Below are 20175 nucleotides of genomic sequence, written 5' to 3' on the forward strand. Positions count from 1 at the left end.
GTTAGTGACGACACTAAAATGATTACTACTGTTACGTAGCGGATGGATTTTCTTTAATGTAATGTTGAGTAATATAACTTTATATTAAAAAAAAAGCTTCAACTCAAACTGCAGTTTTTACATATGTAGCTGGCATTTGCTGGTTTGCTATTTCACTGTTTTTATCTTCATGCTTGTGTTAGTGTGTGAGTAGGTACCTCACAATAGACATATATACTACTAACCACCAATGTGATAACACAGGGACCAGATAATAATGAAAGACTATAAACAGACACAGCAAACAGTTTGCAAAATCATCAGGCCTGTGTTTACATAACACACTTCCTGTGTGTTACTTCTTCTATTTCTATTCCAGAAGAGTAGATCCTGTTTTTCTCTGAAATGTAGTTTTCTGGGCTGACATCACTGCTTGAACTTGCAATAACAAATACAACAGGCAGTGCTCTCATTGTAATTTCATAGTAAAGAGTGACAAGTGTGACAGAGTTGGACCAGAAAACGTTACGTCTAAATTAACAAGTAGATTATCTCTGACTACAGTTGAATACTGGGTAGATTCTACTCCTTTCGGTCTGTCCCTGCTGGGGAGCTGACACTGGCTTTCTGCAGGTATCAGGATGATGGTCTGTCAGTGCAGATGAATTTGCACAGATGTGCACAGACAAAGCGATAATAAAATTTGACAGTCTACATATAGCTCTGTATGTGTGTGTTTCTAAAACAGGACAAGCACATTTTCCTGTCACAACCACACTTCATCATGACAGTTACTGCATGGCTGATCATTGCACAGCATATGACGGCTGTTTAGCTTTTTAGATTTCCAAGTACTTATAACCGGTGAGTTTTTTTGCTTTTCGTTGTTGTAGGGCTTTTCTTCTCTTTCTATGGAGCAGAGATCAGCAGTAACAAGGCAAAGTAATTTTCCTTTTGGCATAATAAAATTGTTTCAATCTTGAATCTTCTGAGAAGAGCTTTGTGCACTATTGGAGTACATCTCGTGAAAACAAATTATTACAAATTGAATCAAGCTAAATCAAATTAAAATCAACAGAATCAGGAGATTCAGAAATGCCAATATCCAGTCCTTTTTGTGTGTTTAGTGAGGGAAGGGGGCTGGGAAGAAGTAGAATTTTGATCATAAAAAAATAAAGGAATGGCCGCTGGTAGTGATAACAAGAGGCAGGTAATGAATACATCTATTGGTTGCCTTGGTGATGGCTATTTTGGACTCCTCTGATTCAGCATAAGAGCCCTTTAAAGCTGCAAATATGATTTGTGAACTAACACTGTAGAAAACAAATTCAACCATAGAGGAAGGATGTGGAAATCACCTTGTAAATACAACACAAAGTGCCAAAAAGCACCCAGAGTTAAACATAGGTTCATTTTAACCTAGCTCCTAATATCCTGAGTCACAATCAAGCCTCATACCATGTCAGTTACCAATACATGACAACAACAGATGTATGATTATGCATGGAAAGAGTAACCTGCTCAGTCTGAGCCATTATCTAGAATTCCAACACCCCTTTGAGAGCTTCCTAAATACTCCAGTCACAAACTACAGGTCCAAGGGAACAACAGCAGTAGAACAAAAACTTGCGAAGCATTTAACAATGCCCACGCCCCAACCACCCTACCCCACACCAAACGACCTGTCGCATCTTTAACAAATGGTGAAACCTGATCCTGATCTGACACTCTGGAGACCATTTGTCCTGTTTGCTGTGTTCGGACTGTGGGTGTCACCAGACAAGGAAGTAGCAGCCAGCATGAGACAGCAGGCTTATGACACATGAGATGAGACCCTCTGCTCACATCCACACTGTCTGTGATTTTATGCCGTCTTTTGCACAAAGGTCATTTCAACCTGTTCTATTGTTGCTTTGGCATATTTCAAAATTTAAACACTGAAGGCATTTTTCAGATTTGCATGATCATGTTTTTTTAATGTGTATATTATTATGACTGGGTATGATGTGCTCAAAACCCTGGTTTTTTGGCTCTGCATGTGGAATTATAGTTTTTTTATATATATATATATTAATTTGGATAGTTACAATGTTTTTTTTTAAAGTAGTTTTGCAGTTTTACACGCTTTGGCATGCACAAATACTAATGACTAATGCTAGCAATTTCTACTTAGTTTAAAAAAGTGCCAGACAGACTGTTTTTAACCGACTAGAAGCGAAAGCAGCGAAGTCATTGAAGCATATGTGAACTACAGCAAAGTGTGTTGCTTTGAGTTTAATCGAGGCACCTCTGTGCCCTGTTCTCTCGACACAATGAACACAATCGGGTACCTCAGCATAAGGTGCAGCTGCAAGAAAGGCAGCTAAAAACAGCGGGGCTTGCGTAATTTCCTAAAGACATCCTTGGGAATGGGAACCTAAGGTGATGCACAGCGTCCCCATGTAAGCAGGCAGTATCACCGGGATGCACTACATTACCTGTCCGTACACCTTTGGCACGGCTGCTTCCCCCGTGCTCCGGCGGCTTCGATAACGCGGGTAGACGTCGGAATCCGAGTCGGCTTGAGCAGTTCTACGAGCCCCCAGAGGGAGCCGCGGAGCCGCGGCGACTGCTCCATGTACGTCTCGTAAATCCTCGTTCGCGTCTACGATGAAAAATCCTCTGTTCTGACTCAGTTTGTGGCGCTGCTCAGGGTGAGCGCGGAGGGTCGACGAATTAATTCCAGCAACTCCGAGGGCTAATAAACATAACGAAGACCGAAGAGCGGACAGCATCCTAGCCGTCCGCGGTATCGCCATGTTTGTGTACCTTCTGCTTCTGTGTGAGGTAGAGCTCCTTCTGCTGGTAAAAAATATTTGTGGCATTTTTAGACCTTTTTTTTTTTTTTTTTTTTTTTTTGGACCATATTAAAATAATAGCTTCTGTTTTTGGCTAATCTAGCAAATTTTATACCTACCACGTCAAAGTACTTAAGCATATTGAAGTAAAGCATATTGCCTTAAATGCTTACTTTTACTCACTCACATTATTTGTTGCCGCAATGGCCTAATGATATCTTGAGGGCATATTTGTTGTGGCATAATAATCACAATCTGAATTTACTAAATTATGCATACATCATAGCTGCCTATATCATTAAACCGCCCTGTGAGTTGTTTAGGGAGCTCTTCACGATTCAGTTTGGGGGGTCTAGGATAGAGGCTGTTGTTTTAAGTGGATAAAGTGTATTGTTGTTATGTTCAATTCTGTTTATTGGTTGTATTATTTTTAATTTTGTCTGGAAAACTGGGAAATCTGAATTTCCTGATTAAATAAAGTGTATCTGAATACACTAACTAACTGCAGTAATTGAGACATATGGTTATATTCAGCTATAGAGCAAATAATGATGCTTTTAACCTGGCCCACCACTTCACACTACATCATCTGGACCCTCCAGGAAGCTACACTAGGATGATAAAGTATTTGTCGATTTTAGCTCTTCATCTTAGTTAGGGAGGGTTGCATCAGGAAGGGCATCTGGCATAAAAACCAAATCAACATGCGGACAAATGATTCACTGTTACTGTGGTGACCCAGAACTCACCGGATAAACCAAAAATAAAAAACAAATCTTAGCCCTACTACAGGACAAGCTTCTCCACAGACTTCCTCGCTGACTGAAAACAGCACATGAATTTGGAAAACATGCCTCTGACCCTCTAACCATCAGCACCACCCCACAAAGCTGCGTTATTCCTCCCTTACTCTTCTCCCTGTAGAACAGCTACAACTCAAGCCACTAGTCTGTCAGGGTCCTAGACTTTACAGGGGACAGATTCACCCTCACTGGGCTCATCTCTGAGGGAGATGAGTGTCAGTGGAAGATTTACCATTGGGTGACCTGTGACCTCATTTACAGTAGGGCAAAAAGGTATTTAGTCAGCCACCGATTGTGCAAGTTCTCCCGCTTAAAATGATGACAGAGGTCTGTAATTTTCATCATAGGTACACTTTAACTGTGAGAGACAGAATGTGGCATAAAATAAGTATTTGGTCAATAACAAAAGTTCAACACAATACTTTGTAATATAACCTTTGTTGACAATGACAGAGGTCTAACGTTTCCTGTAGGTCTTCACCAGGTTTGCACACACTGTAGCTTGTATTTTGGCCCATTCTTCCATGCAGATCTCTAGAGCAGTGATGTTTTGGGGCTGTCGCTGGGCAACACAGGCTTTCAACTCCCTCCACAGATTTCCTATAGGGTTGAGGTCTGGAGACTGGCTAGGCCAGTCCAGGACCTTGACATGCTTCTTACGGAGCCACTCCTTCATTGCCCGGTCGGTGTGTTTGGGATCATTGTCATGCTGGAAGACCCAGCCACGTCTCATCTTCAATGCTCTTGCTGATGTCTGCAATTTTGCTCCTGGTGTCCTTCGACAGCTTTTTGGTCTTGGCCATGGTGGAGTTTTGAGTCTGATAATTTGAGGCTGTGGTCAGTTGTCTTTTATACAGATAACAAGTTCAAACAGGTGCCATTAATACAGGTAACAAGAGGAGGACAGAAGAGAAACTTAAAGAAGAAGTTACAGGTTTGCGAGAGCCAGAAATCTTGCTTGTTTGTAGGTGACCAAATACTTATTTTACGCAGGAATTTATAAATAAATTCTTTAAAAATCGGATTTCCTGGATTTTTTTTCCACATTCTGTCTCTCACAGTTGAAGTGTACCTATGATGAAAATTACAGACCTCTGTCATCATTTTAAGAGGGAGAACTTGCACAATTGGTGGCTGACTGTATTACTATTATTTATTTATTTTATTTTTTTGTCCTTTCAGCTTATCCCATGAGTTCAGGGTCGCCACAGCGGATCATTGTCCGCATGTTGATTTGGCACAGTTATTACGCCGGGTGCCCTTCCTGACACAACCCTCCCCAGTTTCTACTGGGCTTGGACAGGTACTGCACAGCCAGGGTCGGGGGTTGAGCCACTGACCCTGTGGTCTGTGGACGACTGCCTTTACCAGCTGAGCTACAGCCTCCCTCCCCGGTCGCTGACTGTTTAAAACTGTACATAGAATCAATACTAACATATTATATGTATATGGTAAATTGGCTGCACTTATATAGCACTTTTCAATGTATTTGTACTCAAAGTGCTTTACACTGCTTTTCATTCACCCATTTACACTCACAATCTCACACACACACTGATGGGGGAAATGCTATGCAGCTGGCCTACACTCACTGGGACCAACTAAGTTAGGGTTCAGGGTCTTGCTCAAGAACACTTTGACATGTGACTGGAGGAGTCGGGGTTTTTCTGCTTATCTTTGTTAGATGTATATGGCCTGTTGTTGTAACATTAGTGTCATACCTTCGATTTTGTTATTTGTCCAACAAATTTCTAGATTAGGTAGGTTCTTGGGATAAAAAAACTAAACACCTCTTCAACAAATGCAGGCACTCTAAGTAGAGAGAGGACAGATAGGGGAATATATTAGTCTGGAAGCTCCACTGATCTTTTGGAACACTGCAGGGAAAACTCAGCAGATTTTTACTCCCAATATGCAGCTAATGAATTGACATCAGCTTTTAGTTACCTTGGGACAGTTCCTTGATGAATTTAACTCATCTGCAGAGAAACTCAGATGTGAACTGTGTATATCTAACCGTCATTTTAATTAACAGTGCCCCCGGAGGCCAGACAGTGATGGGACTGGCCTTGTACCTTTCATACCAAACATGAAAAAAACCTTGAAAAAAAGAAGCATACGTTCCTGTAATAAAATAGATGGGATGGAGGCAGAAAAAGACAAGGGACATAAAATGAGAAGTAGCCAAGATCAGAGCAAAAGCCATCACTGGAGAGAACAACAAATGAAGGAGGGACCTCAGGGACAGACATCATACCAGATAAGAGGTGGAACGGTCTGTTGCTCAACATTCAGTCACAACCAAAGTCAATAAGCTGCACCCGAAGGACATCATAGGTGGTATGGCTGCCTCCACCAGCTGCTTCATGATGATCTGAAACTGAAGAGTTAGTGCAGTGAAGAAAGGACTCTGAGGTGCTGCTAACTCTTTCCAACCAAAAAAGTCGACTGGAGGTTACAGAGGATCCGACAGAGTGGTTCCTTAGCACTTTAAAGACTCCGCTTAGGTCCAGAAGACTTTCTTTACACTGGTCCACAGACCACAGGCTTAGGTCCAGAAGACTTTCTTTATACTGGTCCACAGACCACAGGGTCAGTGGTTCAATCCCCGGTCCCGGCTATATGTCAAAGTTTCTCTGGGCAAGATAGTGAACCCCTACAGCCCATTCCCATCCCTAGCTGTGCAGTGCCGGTCCAAGCCCGGTAGAAATTGGGGAGGGTTGAGTCATCAGGTGTAAAATCTGTGCCAAATCAACATGCAGAGTACAGAGTAATTATCCAAAAGGGGCTAGACACATCAGTGGACAACCCCCAAAAGATATTGCTTGAATGATTGTGAAATGTCAAGATAAAAGTGTGTTAAAACCTAAAATATATCAACAAAAAATTGTTTACATATTAGGTGAAACTGTACAGTTAAAAACAAAGGATCTATTAAAAAAACATATGTATTTGAAAGTTTTTAAATTACAAAAAACAAAAATTGTATTAATATAGATCAAACTTTTTCCTGAAAAATTCTAAAAACTCTAATATAAAAATCCTCATTCAAACCTCTTGGATAGAGGCCTTTTAACCATTTTATACATAGTGGTCACTACAGAGGACAGCTATTCAAAAACTGTTCTCATAGCTGTCCTCTTGTATATGAATGGGTTTTGGATTTTTTTCCAAGGCTGCCTCCCACCTTTTTCAAAAATCTTTATTAATAATAATCTGATAAGCAAAAAGTTCAACGTCCATGAGACTTAATTACATGCTTTGTTCATGTAGACATACCCAGAGACAAAATCACATCTCAATACAAAAAACAATATTATATTTTGGGAGACATTAATCCAGTATCAAAGTAATGTACAGAGGAAATTAAAAATACATGAATTAAAAATAAACATAATGTATTTGCATATCAGCCAACATATTGGATCCTAGTGCGTGATCCCATACACTGCCATCTATTGGCCAATCGTGATAAGTGCTTTTTCTAAACCCAAATCCAAGATTGCCGACAGAAATGCCGAATAAAGCAGGAATATTATTTTATAGCAGGAAAAAAACATAGCATCAAGCAACATCTAAGGATTAATATAATTGTTAAAATCTCCAGATATTTATATTATATATTGAGAAATGTGAAATACGCAATGACTCAAATAGACTTCATGCATCACTGGCTATATTTTTAAATGCAATTTATACTATTACTGTAACTTTGCTATTACAGCCCTGATCCACAGTGACTTTTTTGTGTTAATCAATTCATAACCAATGGAAATGCATTACATGTCCTTCTGTGACCCAAATCTGTATTGAATTAACAGTGTAAACAAAGTAAAACACGTTTCCAGCTGATAATTGCAAAATAGCTGCTGCCTGAACCTCATATGAAACTTGATTCAGTAAAGATGAATCACTCTGAATGACATGCATGGTGATGGGGTCTCTACACAAGGCAACCTAGGGAGCTAACAAAGTCAGAGCTTATATAATTATAAAATTAAGCACCTGGTACCTTTAACAATGGTAAATTATTGTAAATATTTTTAAAATTTTTTTAAGTATTTAGTAATTTAGCACACACCTCTCTTATTAAAAGTGATTTTAAGGCTTTAAAAGTCAAGCCCGTGGGGTTGTATGACCTTTAATGAATATCTAAAGCTATTCCATACATAACTTTGTCCTGCTGAGCGTCCATACTGTTTTCAATACTCTATATGTCTAGCTTGTATGCATGACACCTACTGCATGCCTGTCATCTGTTGGTCGTTCTAAGGTGTTTCAAACATTTTTGGTTTGGAAGGCTATTGGAGAGTGGAGAGTGTTTTTTACTCCTGCAGATCGGTGCTGCCTGAAATTACGAGGAACCTCAAACGCAGCATCGGTGCTGTCTGAAATTACGGGGAGCCTTAACGCAGCATGTAAAAGATTTAAAACCCCACGAGCCAAATTTTTAAACTTCACTTTAAATAAAACTATAGTGATTTTAGCAAGTTACTTAACCCTCAGGTTGTCATCGGTTGGATAATTTAATATTTAACAATTCCATACGGACCCTGTATATCTCGTAAGCAGCAGTAAGTTAACATTCTCTAGTTTTTAAATCTATTTGCTAGTTGCTAGTAGCAAGTAGCTACTAGCTTAGATACTTAGGTTACTAGCAAATTTAAATGTTCTTAGTTTCTGTTAGCTGTAGCCTTATGTTTGCTAGCTACCCCAGTGGCAGTCGTAGGATATTAAACAAGAAGACTCCAAAGGCTTAATGTTATTTCAGAAAGAAACATTATTTCATAATCCTCCGATATCATTTTAACTAAACCTAAGTTAGCATGATATCTTACTCAGTGAATCTAACCTACTTGCAGCTTTTCGTTAACAACACAAATGCCCTTCAACAAAGTGTTTCTACTCTCTCCTTATGCAGATTGGGGGGGGGGGGGGATTATGTCCCTTTCATCATAGCATAAGTTTTTAATACTAAGTCAGATATCAAAGGTCTGTAAATAAATGTCCTTTATGTTGCCATCAGGTTACAGCTGATAGGTCTGTAACAAGCAGTAGGATTCCAGCATTTTAGGTAGACTATGCAGAATAAAATAAAATTAAAATTAAAATGACAGGAATACTAAGATGAATATATATTAAACAGCAACAAGCATCATATTAGTTAATATATCAATGGCAAATCTTTATTAGACAGATGACAGTGTTGCTCAAACTCAGTCTATTGTAATTGTCCAAGGAACGGCTAATAATAATATAGGTAGGTAACAATGTAGCATATTAGATCCGTAAAAGACTGATACAAAAGCAGCATAAACAACAGTGTATTGACTAGGGTCCACTTTAACAGTAACCAGTTTTATAGATATTCATTTGAAACATGCTGTATAGTACCAAAAAGGACTAACCGGCATTTCCAATAAATAAACTAAAGTCAGGTTATTAGCATATATTCTTTTGTTTGCAGCAACATCACATCACAATAAAAGAAGCAACACCGACAGAAGAGACTGATTTCACCAGCATTTAACAAGAGGGCAGTGCACAACAACAACAAAGGGTCTGTATATACACAACATCTCAAAAGGTAAGAAGACATTCTTAGACTTTCATTATTCAGGAGGAAAGGTTAAGCATGTACTAAAAAGGATAGTGGATATAAATAATTTATGTTCCCATGCATTCCAGACGTTGCGTCTTTGCAAGACGGCATACAAGTAGATCACTGCAGTTTATTGTGAAATCCCCTTCAAAAATACCTTAAATGACCTTTCAAAAATACAGAATTTCAGTAATTACTTACTGAATGTGGTGTAATTCCAGAGTTTTTTTTTTATTTCTTAGTTCTCTTTTTACTATGATAAAAATAAGAGAAAATACAAAACAAAAGATGGTTAAAAACTGTGTTCTATTATTCAAATTTAAGAATTTTCAATGTATAAATAATGTTTTAGTGCAACCAGTCATTTCACCAATGTAACAGATGGATCATCTACCTGCTAATCATGAAAAATCTCCACCAAAAAAGAAAATGCCTCCCTCTAAGCCATCCACTTTGGAGTCACCAGATGTATTGGAGGCTATAGCTGCAGGTATGTGCAGTGCATATAGGTGGTTTTAAATCAAACAGGAAAGAAGCAACAAACAATCTGCATCCATGCATCTAGCAACAGAACAGGAAGTTAGAATGAAGTATCCAATAATTGTGCATGTGAGAGGTGTGCAATGGAAACAGCATTTGTCAATGTACCTGTAAACAAAATTTTTTCAGATGAATTGTGTAACTCTTATTGCAAATTCACTGCACTAACTCGTCACAGTCACATAGTCTGCTGGTCAAACAAGTAACTTTATGATAACATGTTAGACTATTGAGTGAAATTAGCTGGTTCTGCTACAGGTGCAAATGGGGAGGTCAATATGCTGTTTTCAAAATTTGCTGAAGTGTTAAGGTAGGTCATTTAACTAGTACATTTCAGTTATATAGATGTATACTTGCTTGATCTATTCTTGATTATCTATTATAAATAGATAAATTGTTGCATAAATTGTTCACATAAATTGTTACACTGGAGAAAAGAAACTGAATTCTAATGCTCTGCTCACTTTTGATCTACCACCATAAAGTTATGCTTTGCTTAAACTAATGGCCAATATCTGAAATGCCTGCACTTTGAGGTCAACACTAAAAAAGTATTCAAAATGTTTACAGGTGAGAAAATGTTGTACATATAATTATGTCATTCTGCATAAAGTTTATCTTCTGACATTGATTTTGCTGCTACAAGAATATTTCACTCTTCTGCTAAACCCAAACAGATCATTAACAGCAATCATCTTTGCAGCACCATGTTGTCGGCCTTTATTAATCTAAGATAGTATTTTTTTAAGAGTGCTACTTTTGATAGTGTTGACCACCGCATTTGTATTGAGGAAGCAATAACACACTAGGTTTTCAACTGTTGTGTACATCTGCAACTATGTACATAACAGTTAAAAAAAAATAACATTAAAGTAGGGCAACTACAAAACACGTACACATTTCATAGTTGCACTAATTTAATGTCTGCATTTGTGTTTTGTTCAGGGAGAGAGCTGCAGTAGACACCTCTCAGATGAAAGAGTTGGAGAATATTTTGATAGAAGCTCGAAACTTTGAGGACTACTTAAGAGAGAAAAAAAAACATCTGAGGCAGACATTGACTCTGATTTCTGATAAGCTGCAGGGTTAAACATTGACTATTCCCTACATATGAAGCATGAGGTAGAGCTGTTTCTTTTACTGACTAGTAGCTTCTTTTAGTGAAAAAGCTTTGTTTCTAAACTGTACACGTGACTTATATAACTAATACACATTTACAGTAATTTTTTTTTTGTTATGACATTTAGTAAAAACTAATTTTGAATTGGAATTGTTATCCATTTCACATCAATAAAAACTTCAGTGTTATTATTCATTCTTTGTATCAGGCTTACATTTTGTGATATAATCTAAATATTAATGGCAAAACTTCTTTAGTTCAAGAACAAAAAATATTAATGAGTTTACTGTTGTATGAAGAGTATTAAAGAATAAAAGTAAAGACAATTTTTATCTTGTCATTGATAGTAAGCTTATTAAGCGATTAAAGCCAATTCAAACACCCCAAAGCACACACCATAGAAAATACAAATGGAGAAACACCAACTATGAAAGAAAACATTGAAAAAGAAATGTTTTTGCAAAAGTTGCACTTCCATTTTCCTTTAAATGACTTTTTTTATTTTATTTTTATTTTTTTGTCCTTTCGGCTTATCCCGTGAGTTCAGGGTCGCCACAGCAGATCATTGTCCCCATGTGGATTTGGCGCCATTTTTTTTTTACGCCGGATGCCCTTCCCGACGCAGCCATCTCCAATTTCTACTGGGCTTGGACCAGCACTGCACACCAGAGGATAGGAATGGGCTGTTGGGGGTTCAGTGTTTTGCCCAGAGACACTTTGACAAATAGCCGGGACCAGGGATCAAACCACTAACCCTGTTGTCCCTGAGTGACTGCCTTACCAATTGATTTAGTCTGCAATATTATGACATTTACTGTGTTGTGGAGATGTCTGGTCAGCAGAGGGAGCAAGTGCACCATATGTTTAGCTGCTAAAATCTTAAATTGACATTACCAAGTATTTTATTAACATTGAATATTTAGAATCACTATGATGGAAAGTGGGGGTTTTTTTTAGCAAATATTACAAATATATTTATCAGATTTTAGTTCCAAGGAGTAAAACTAGATGTTTTAAGAACAGCTTTGTTCCTGCTGCTGTTACAGTAATGAACAAGCAGTTACTTAGCTACATTTTTAATTGAGTTCTACATACTTACTTAAATTGGTATTTCTTAAATTTCTTGTTGTTTATCCTCATATGCAATAGCACTCTTAATCTATGTAGCGTAAATGTTTGATTTTGAAAAAGCACTAGAGCACTTTAATTGTTCCATTGATTATTATTTATTATACATTTTAATTGCTGTAGTTGCTTTGGTTCCAAAGGGTCGGGAATGGCTCAGTTGGGAGAGTGGCTGCCTGACGACCATAGGGTAGGAGGTTTGTGCCCCGCTCTTCCCGACCACATGTCAGGGTGTCCCTGGGCAAGAAAATATCAATCGTACTTATTTTTACTTAAGTCGAAATGTCAGTGGGTGCACACTTTTCCATTACTTTATTATTAATTTAACATTTACTCAAGTACACTTTGTGTACTTCATCCTCCACTGAGCAAATCTACCTACAGGTACAAATAAAGTATCCTGGACCTGATGTATTTGCAAAACTTGAACTGAACCGTAACATTTTCAGTTGCAAGATGATTTATTGCAGCCAGAGTTAGTATAAAGATCTACAGGAAGGATACAGACTTGCTACAGCCAGATAAGAGAATTATTTGTTTTCTGCTCAAATGCTCTGGCATTGCATGTCCCATGAAAAGTATTGTTAACAGGCAGCACGGCCCTGCCCAAGTCGTTTTTGGCATCTGAAACAATTTTTTTTCACCTGCCTTTTAAAATTAAGTGCAAGAGGAAAAAAAAAAAGATTTTCAGTTCGCACATTAACCTTTAGCTTTGATGCAGTGCCTCCAATCCCACAGTATCCTCCAATTGCACTGCTGATATAACCAACTGCTCTTTGACTTATTTGTATTTGCATAAGCTACAGGAAGAAATTGTGACTCCATGAATTAGAGTTGGGTAAAATTTCAAGCCAAATATAAAGGTAATATTAATATAGTTTTTCCCAAAACTTGGAACCTGACCTTATTTGCAGGGGATTTCTGTGAGGGTCGTGTAAGAGAGCTCAGGGTACATGTGAGATTGTTTAATGTTACAGGGAAACACAGATAAATAAGAGGGATTTAGCAAACTAATTTTCACAGTACCAAAGTCCAATATCCAAAATCCAAGTTCCAATATGCACAATACAAGAGCAAAATCACTTTCCTTAGCCATGTCCAATGACATGTCAAAGCTGCTGAGATCCAGTTTTAGCAATCCAGCAATCAACTAGTCGTGCGGGACGTACGACACGGAGTGCGCAGTACCGGAAACCAAGTTGAGCCTGGTGGTAGTGCATCACAGAAAGGTAGACAGGTTATCAGGCAACAGATCTAGCAGACAGACTTTCAGGAAGATTAACAGACAGAGGCAGATAAGGAGTAATAGGCAAACAGATTACCAAGGTCCAAGGCTCGAAGCAGAAAACAGATAGAAGACTCACTGTAGACATGCATACAGACAAATTAGCAGAACTGTGGTGAGAGCTGGCTTTAAATAGGATGGTGAACAGGTGAAAACAATCAGGACTGTTGATGAGTGGTAAAGCTGCCAGAATGAACTATGAAACCGGAAATGAGGCAGAGGAACGAAAGAGGTTCTGTTACAGCATTTAAACTAAAGGTAACTGAACTGTTTACTAAGGAAATGTAACTTGAATGGAACAAGCTCTTCTTATTAGACTCCATGTTATTCGCTAAAACAAAGATCAGCAGTTAAGACTGGCCTATTTTTGGGGGAGGAATAATGCCCTGGAGTGCATACTGAATTATATATAAATAAAAATGACTGAGTAATTAAATGTTTTAATTTTAGAAAATTAATTGTTAGGTTATGTTATTATTTTATGTTATATTATTGTATTATTATATGGGGCGGCTGTAGCTCAGTTGGTAAAGGCAGTTGTCTGTGGACCACAGGGTCATTGGTTCAATCTCCAGTCCCTGCTATATGCCAAAGTGTCTCTGGGCAAGAAAATATATATAGTATTATATATATTATATTATAAATTAATTGAAAAAAAAACATTGGGTGCAATTTTATTACTGTAACATGTTACAAATAAATTATATTTACTTGATTTGATCAGATGCCGAATTGATACAGCTGCAAATCTGTTTGAGTGCAGGGAGAAACCTATTTGGAGTTTGGAGACCATTTTTGGGTTCTAAAGGGTGAGAAAGTCATTAATGTTACAATGTGCCTGCTTGAATCTGGAATCCTGACTGGGGAGGAGAAAGAGGAACATTAGTAGTGATATATAGAACAATGAGGGATTTTTATTATGAGTGTAATGTATATAGAACGGCAGCTATTAGACTATGATTTGAGGCTTTTAGAACAACTTAGTTGATATGAAGAAACCACATTAAAGCTTAGAAAGTCCCTGAATTATTTTTCCAAAATAAAGATTTTAGAGGATGTATTGCCTGCCAAAGGTCTGTTCGAACAATGCTTGGAATGTCAGGGAGGAGCTGGAAACTTTAGAAGGGATGTCTACATGTGTTCCAGCAGTTACCCATTCAAAAATGACATCTCCAAGAAAGTGAAGTAGACCTGTCAGTGTTGTAAGGAATCAATAGTAGGGTCACAGATGATCTGCCCTGTTCAATAGCTGTTTTAAAATCTGTTTAAATCATTTCAGTGTATAATCAATGAAAGACATATAATGATCTCTGACTCCGAATTGAATTTTAAGGCTCATTTGGGATCTGTCAAGAAATCTGCTTTTTATCCCCTCACACATATTGCTAAGCAACACAGAGAAACCAATGCACACTTTTTTATGCATCAGACTGCTCCCCTCTCTAGTTGACCCAAATACCTCATAAACCATCTACAGTTGATTTAGAACTCTCCAGCCCAAGTCCTGACAAGTGCGTTACACCTGTGTCCTTACACTTGTTGCCTTTCAGCTTCCTTGATAATTTTAAAATTCTTTTACTTGTTTTTAAAACACTTCTAACACCTTCATCAGGTGAGATGAAGGTTCTTTATCTGGCACCAGCTTACAGTACCTGTCTGACATGAAACAGTCTGTGCTCTCAGATCCCTTGGCACAAGTCTTAGATGTTCCAAAGTGCAGAAAAAACTTTTGATGTGACAGCTTTTAGATTTCACTTTAACAAAAAAATGTGGAGATTAAGGGCAGAAAAACAACGTGTGTGTATATATACACACACACACACACACCTTTATGTTTACAAAGTTATCATTTCTAACGTTTTCAAGTTGAAACTGTCAGAAATATAATAATTCTACTGTGTGTTTATTATCGTCATAGTGGGTAGTGGAGCCATACTGGAGGGCATTATAATAATACCTGGTTAGAATTTTTGGCCTCCTGATTAATTTTAAGTAGAGTGGCCAAAACATTAGGACCAGTACAACTTCACCACCCACTGGTGAAGTGAAGTTTCTGTTTTATTGCTTGGTAAGCTTGTTCATTTTTTTCAATAATCTATACAGCACCTTAAATTGCATCAATCTACATAAAAAGGTCTTATATAAACAGTTTGATTGATTAATTGGTTTATTTAGTAATTCATTGATTGGATTATTGATTGACTCATTGATTCATTCATTTAAGTACATGGTGGATGGATAAGCTGCTCATTAAGGAACAGTTTAGAAAGATTTGCCTAGAAAAATGTTTTGTTAGTTAGTTAGTCTCTAATACTACTCAAATAATACTTAATGTCTAGGACCATAATAAGACTTTGAAGATCATCTTGCTCTGAGTTTTCTTTGCTCTCTTGTCATTTTGTATTTCATTCAGGGACCCTAAAAAGCACTAAAATTACTCAGTCGGTATTTGACTTGTTGTGATTGCCGTGGTCACACAAGAAGAGTTGAACATCACAGAGCTGAATTTTACATAAGACATTTATTATAACATATAAAACATAAACATAAATTCTGTACTGCTACTAAATACTGACATTTTATACCAGAAAGTGATCATGAAACAAAATCAGCACAAAAGCAAATCAAGCACATAAATTCTAAAAGAGCACTTAACCCTAAAAACACTAACATTTATCTGCTTTTACATGTCTTGGTTAGAGTGTGGTTAGTTTTTTGACTGACATAACACAATGTGTTGCAACTGCCAACATACAAAACACTTGTTTCTGCATTGAATACATATTTTAAACACTGACAGTGAAAGCTGGAAAAATATATGAGCAGTGTCAACTTATGACATCGGAAAAAGTATGAGTTAACAAACCAGGAATCAAAACAATAATTAATCAGTAAGTCAAATCAGATTTTGGATGTGAGTCAGAGCTACTTTTTTTTTTTTTAAAGAAGTCTAAAACATTCTGCTTGCTATTGTCAAGAAGCATCTCATAAAGAGGTGTCAGAAGATCTCAGAGGAGACACAATCAAGAAATGAGTGTATTAATTTGAGAGGTCAACAGACAACATTGTGGAAGTATTTTTGTTTTTGATTAAACTGACCACAGTTTTAAACTCCTTCAGCAATTATAATTATAACGTTTCACTATAATCTTTCATTCTGAATGAAATAAAATAAAGCGTTATATATTTGCAAAGGCATTACCTTTTTATATTAGTTACAAAATAAGTCCTTTCTTCTGTTTTTCACAAAAAAGCTAATTTAGTATTGGTTCAAAACTCGCACCACATATGTGCATCAGACCTCTGCTTGCTTTCTTCTTAACCCTGCCAATCCAGCCCTGCATGACACATCCACCTGAAAATTAAAGTTACAACAATGGCATCCGACAAAGACAGATTCCTCCCACTCCACATTCATTACGTGTGCCAGCATTAGTGCAAAAGATTCACTAGTTGTTCAGATGTGGACCATGACATACCTGATCTCTGTTCTGAGTGTTTTAGTACTGCATTTCACAGATTCCAGTTATATCTTTATTCCATTATTTTTTTCCTAGCAGGATAGGGTGTAGTTGCTAAATGCTTAACTAGACTGACAAGCTGCTGGTGAACTGTGACTGCTGCTGGACAAATACAGTAGCATACAATCTTTTTTTTAGAGTTGATTTACTGCATGCTGCTGCTAAAAAAGGCTGATTAGATTGATGCAAATACAATTAAAGAGTAAATTAGCAGATCAGAAAACCAACACAGTTAATTTATTAAACAGCTCTAGTTTCAGAGTCAGATGTGAGGTGGTGGATGAAAAATATTCTAAAACCTTTAAAAAAAACTCTAAAAACAAGTACAGTACATTAAGTCTTTGTTGATTTGATTACACTCACTAAAACAAAACTTTGATAATTGAACAAATGCACTTTTTTAATAGTTTAAACCTTAGTAGCCTTATTGTACTCTAGGTGCACATCACATTTATTCATTTCTCACTGCCTTACATCATCTTCTTCAGAGAATAGTCACTCTATACATCTTAAAGTGTCAGCCCTACATGTCTCTCCATACCGTTTTTCTTCATATTTGTAGAAGAGTGACATTTTTAATTCAATTGAATTTATTTAGTGCCAAATAAAAACTTTAGTTACATTAAGGCGTTGTGTTTAGTAACCCCAAGACCTTACAGACGTTTAGAAAAAGTCCAATATAGCCTTGAACAAAATACCTCCGACATGTAAAAGGGCTCAGGGTTGGCGGTCACCTGCCTGAATTTGTAGATTGTACTAAACTGAACTCTAAACTGAAGGCGTTTCGGTGCGTTTGTGCACCTATGATTCCACACGTGTGGGAAAATGAAATCCAAAACACTTGTATTCAAGGGTAATATTTCTATTAGTTAGAAGGTGTTTGCAATTTTATGTCTCCCAAACATTTTTGTCATTTTCCCAACAGCTTGTTTTGGCCCTCTGGTGGCAGATAGTTTCTCTACATGGTCAGAGCCATCCAACCAAATTCATAAAAAAAATTATATTATTTAGGAAATCATGTTTCATTTTCACTATATAAATGAAAACCTGTGTTTTTGTCAGATGCAGCAACTAGCACAGATGAACATTTAGTTTTTAAACACATTTTCAACTACAGTAGTCATACACAAGTCAAAAAGATGTTTTTATGTTAAAAACATGTATTTTTAAGCAGAACAAAAGCAGACCAGGCTTAATGGAAGAAGAGCACATTTTTTCATTTTGTGGAAAATGAAACCGGAATGAATTTTTTTACAAAAGCAACTTCTGACTCTTGCATTTTCACTTCCATCTCAGCGCTGGGAACTTTGATTCTTTTGTAGTATTCACTATATTCACTATTTTAATATTTTAGTATTAACTTGAAATAAGTGCCATGTGCTTATTTGTGTAATAATGTTTTTTCTAGTGGCTGGAATCAAGGGAAAATAAAGTCTTAGTGGATATAGTATAAGAAAGTATTTAATAACCTGTGGTTTGCCTATATTTTCCATAGTGATGTATGTTCACTGAAATAAAAGTCCTGCCTTGACTTATTGTTAACTGATTAAAAAAAATATTTTAGATCTAAAACAAGGAATAAATGCAGTATGCACTATGCATGACAGAGACAAAAGAACTTCTGGGATCTGACGTGAAAAGCTGAAAAAAGTTCAACTTTATGCAAATATGCTATGTTGTAGTTCAGTGAGTAATTACCCAACATGAATGACTTTAATAAAATCGAGGAAAATCTGATCTCCACAGACACAGTTTCCTGATTATTTTCTACACGTTTGCATGTAATGTTGTTTGATGTGTTACCTGGTTATTAAAAAAGACGTATGAAAACAAATCACAGATTTAGAAAATAACTAAAGCTACACATTTTTACACATTTTACCACACAATTTACTGCTTCAACCATTGAAGAGTCACACACACATTTTCATAAAGGTGGCCTGTACTAGGCAAATGTTCTGCACTTATATAGTGCTTTTCTACCTATTGGCACTCAAAGCTCTTTACACTGATTGGGGTTAAGTGTCTTGCTCAAGGACAATGTGACCGGAGGAGTCGGGGATCAAACCAACAACTGCGGCATTGCTGGACTACTGCTCTACCTTCCTGCTCCTCTGTCAGTTTTTTTTTTTTTTTTGGCAATTTATGCAGCTTGTAGTTTATTTAAAAAAGGGGTATAGGAAGGGAAATGTGAAAGCTTTTCAGTGCAGCATAGAGCTATTTTAGAATCAGGACCATAATCAGCTTTGGCAAATGTACTAACACACACACACACACAGAATTTCCTCTGGTTGTTGATAGCTCTCCAAGAGTAAACTTACAGACACTATAACAATGACAACAACAGAAAGAAAATAATAGAAGCAAACACAAAATGAGTAGCAAAGCTACAGGCCAGGTTTAGTGTTTCTGCTAGTTCCAACACGTTTACTTGTAAACCAAAAGTGCAGTGTGTGCTTAGATATTGTGTGGGGTCATAGTGGTTGTTTACTATCCACACCACAGTGTATAGCAGCAATGCAACATTATGAGGTCAGCGGTTAATGAGTATAGTGGCCTTTCTAGTTATTTTGCAGAAATCCACAATATTCATTTTGAATAAATTGAGGATGTGCATATCTGAAACTGAAAGCCCATTATACAAGCATGGAAAAGGGATGTCTACTACATTTCTTAATTTGACTGTGTTGTGGCTTATTGCAGTATGCTTCTCAATGCTGCGCCTATGCTGTCAAATTGAAGAAGTTACTTTTTTTATTTGCCTGTGTTTTGTCTATGTGCAAGTGTTTTCTCAATATGCACAGCTGTGACCACCATAGAAAACAGTACACATGCTGTGCTACATAGAGTGTCTGAATTGGTCCAGTCTAAATGAACAGCTGATTTAAAAAAAAAAAAAAGCTTAGGTGTAGTCTCTTTTTAATCTCTAATAAAATTGATAAATGTATTTTTTGTCCATGTGTAATGACTGATGAAGTCACACCTTTACAGTGTTTTAAAGTTTTGTTGTTTGATGAATCAATTTGCTTTTGTTGCACGTTTTTAATCTTTTGTTAATGTGAAAACATTTTGCAAACAAAATGTGTCATTCAGTGAAGTGAGCTTGAGTTTCATCTTGCGTGGTAACTGTTTTGAAAATGTGATTCTGGGTTAACCCTAAATGTATAAGCATAGCAGAAATACCGTAATAAGAGCGCTCGTCGTACTCGCTGGTTTGTCATGTGATATAACGTCTTGACGTCACTGTTCCCCAATGTTAGGCACTAACGTCCACCCCCAGCCTACAGCTAATGTGTGCAGATCTCATTCCGAGGCGCATCGGAGAGCAGGTAATTGAAAAACACAGGGTTTACATTTTTTTTT

At 37.1% G+C, this 20175-nt stretch overlaps 2 protein-coding genes across 5 annotated transcripts in view; one reads left to right on the plus strand and one right to left on the minus strand.

Annotated features, from left to right (window-relative positions):
• Positions 1–2807, minus strand: part of sorl1 (sortilin-related receptor, L(DLR class) A repeats containing) — a 76811-nt gene extending 74004 nt beyond the window's left edge. For both annotated transcript variants that reach the window (XM_067507237.1, XM_067507236.1), the window contains exon 1: positions 2457–2807. In XM_067507237.1, coding sequence (XP_067363338.1) covers positions 2457–2777 — 321 coding nt within the window. In that variant the 5' untranslated portion in view covers positions 2778–2807. The remainder of the gene's footprint in view (positions 1–2456) is intronic.
• Positions 2808–7975: 5168 nt separating this feature from the next.
• LOC137128741 (testis-expressed protein 12-like) lies at positions 7976–20141 on the plus strand. Of its 3 annotated transcripts, none has more exons than XM_067507217.1 (6): positions 7976–8183; positions 9087–9206; positions 9603–9711; positions 10020–10071; positions 10707–10883; positions 20073–20141. In XM_067507217.1, the coding sequence occupies exons 3-5, from the start codon at positions 9603–9605 to the stop codon at positions 10849–10851; spliced, it is 306 nt and encodes a 101-aa protein (XP_067363318.1). In that variant the 5' UTR covers positions 7976–8183; positions 9087–9206; the 3' UTR covers positions 10852–10883; positions 20073–20141. The 3 variants fall into 3 exon arrangements, with proteins under 3 accessions (XP_067363318.1, XP_067363319.1, XP_067363317.1); XM_067507218.1 differs by having other exon boundaries at positions 7990–8193; positions 11429–20141; XM_067507216.1 differs by having other exon boundaries at positions 7990–8193.
• The last annotated feature ends 34 nt before the right edge of the window (positions 20142–20175 follow it).

The sequence above is a fragment of the Channa argus genome, chromosome 6 (assembly GCF_033026475.1).
Source record: "Channa argus isolate prfri chromosome 6, Channa argus male v1.0, whole genome shotgun sequence".
Classification (NCBI taxonomy): domain Eukaryota; kingdom Metazoa; phylum Chordata; class Actinopteri; order Anabantiformes; family Channidae; genus Channa; species Channa argus.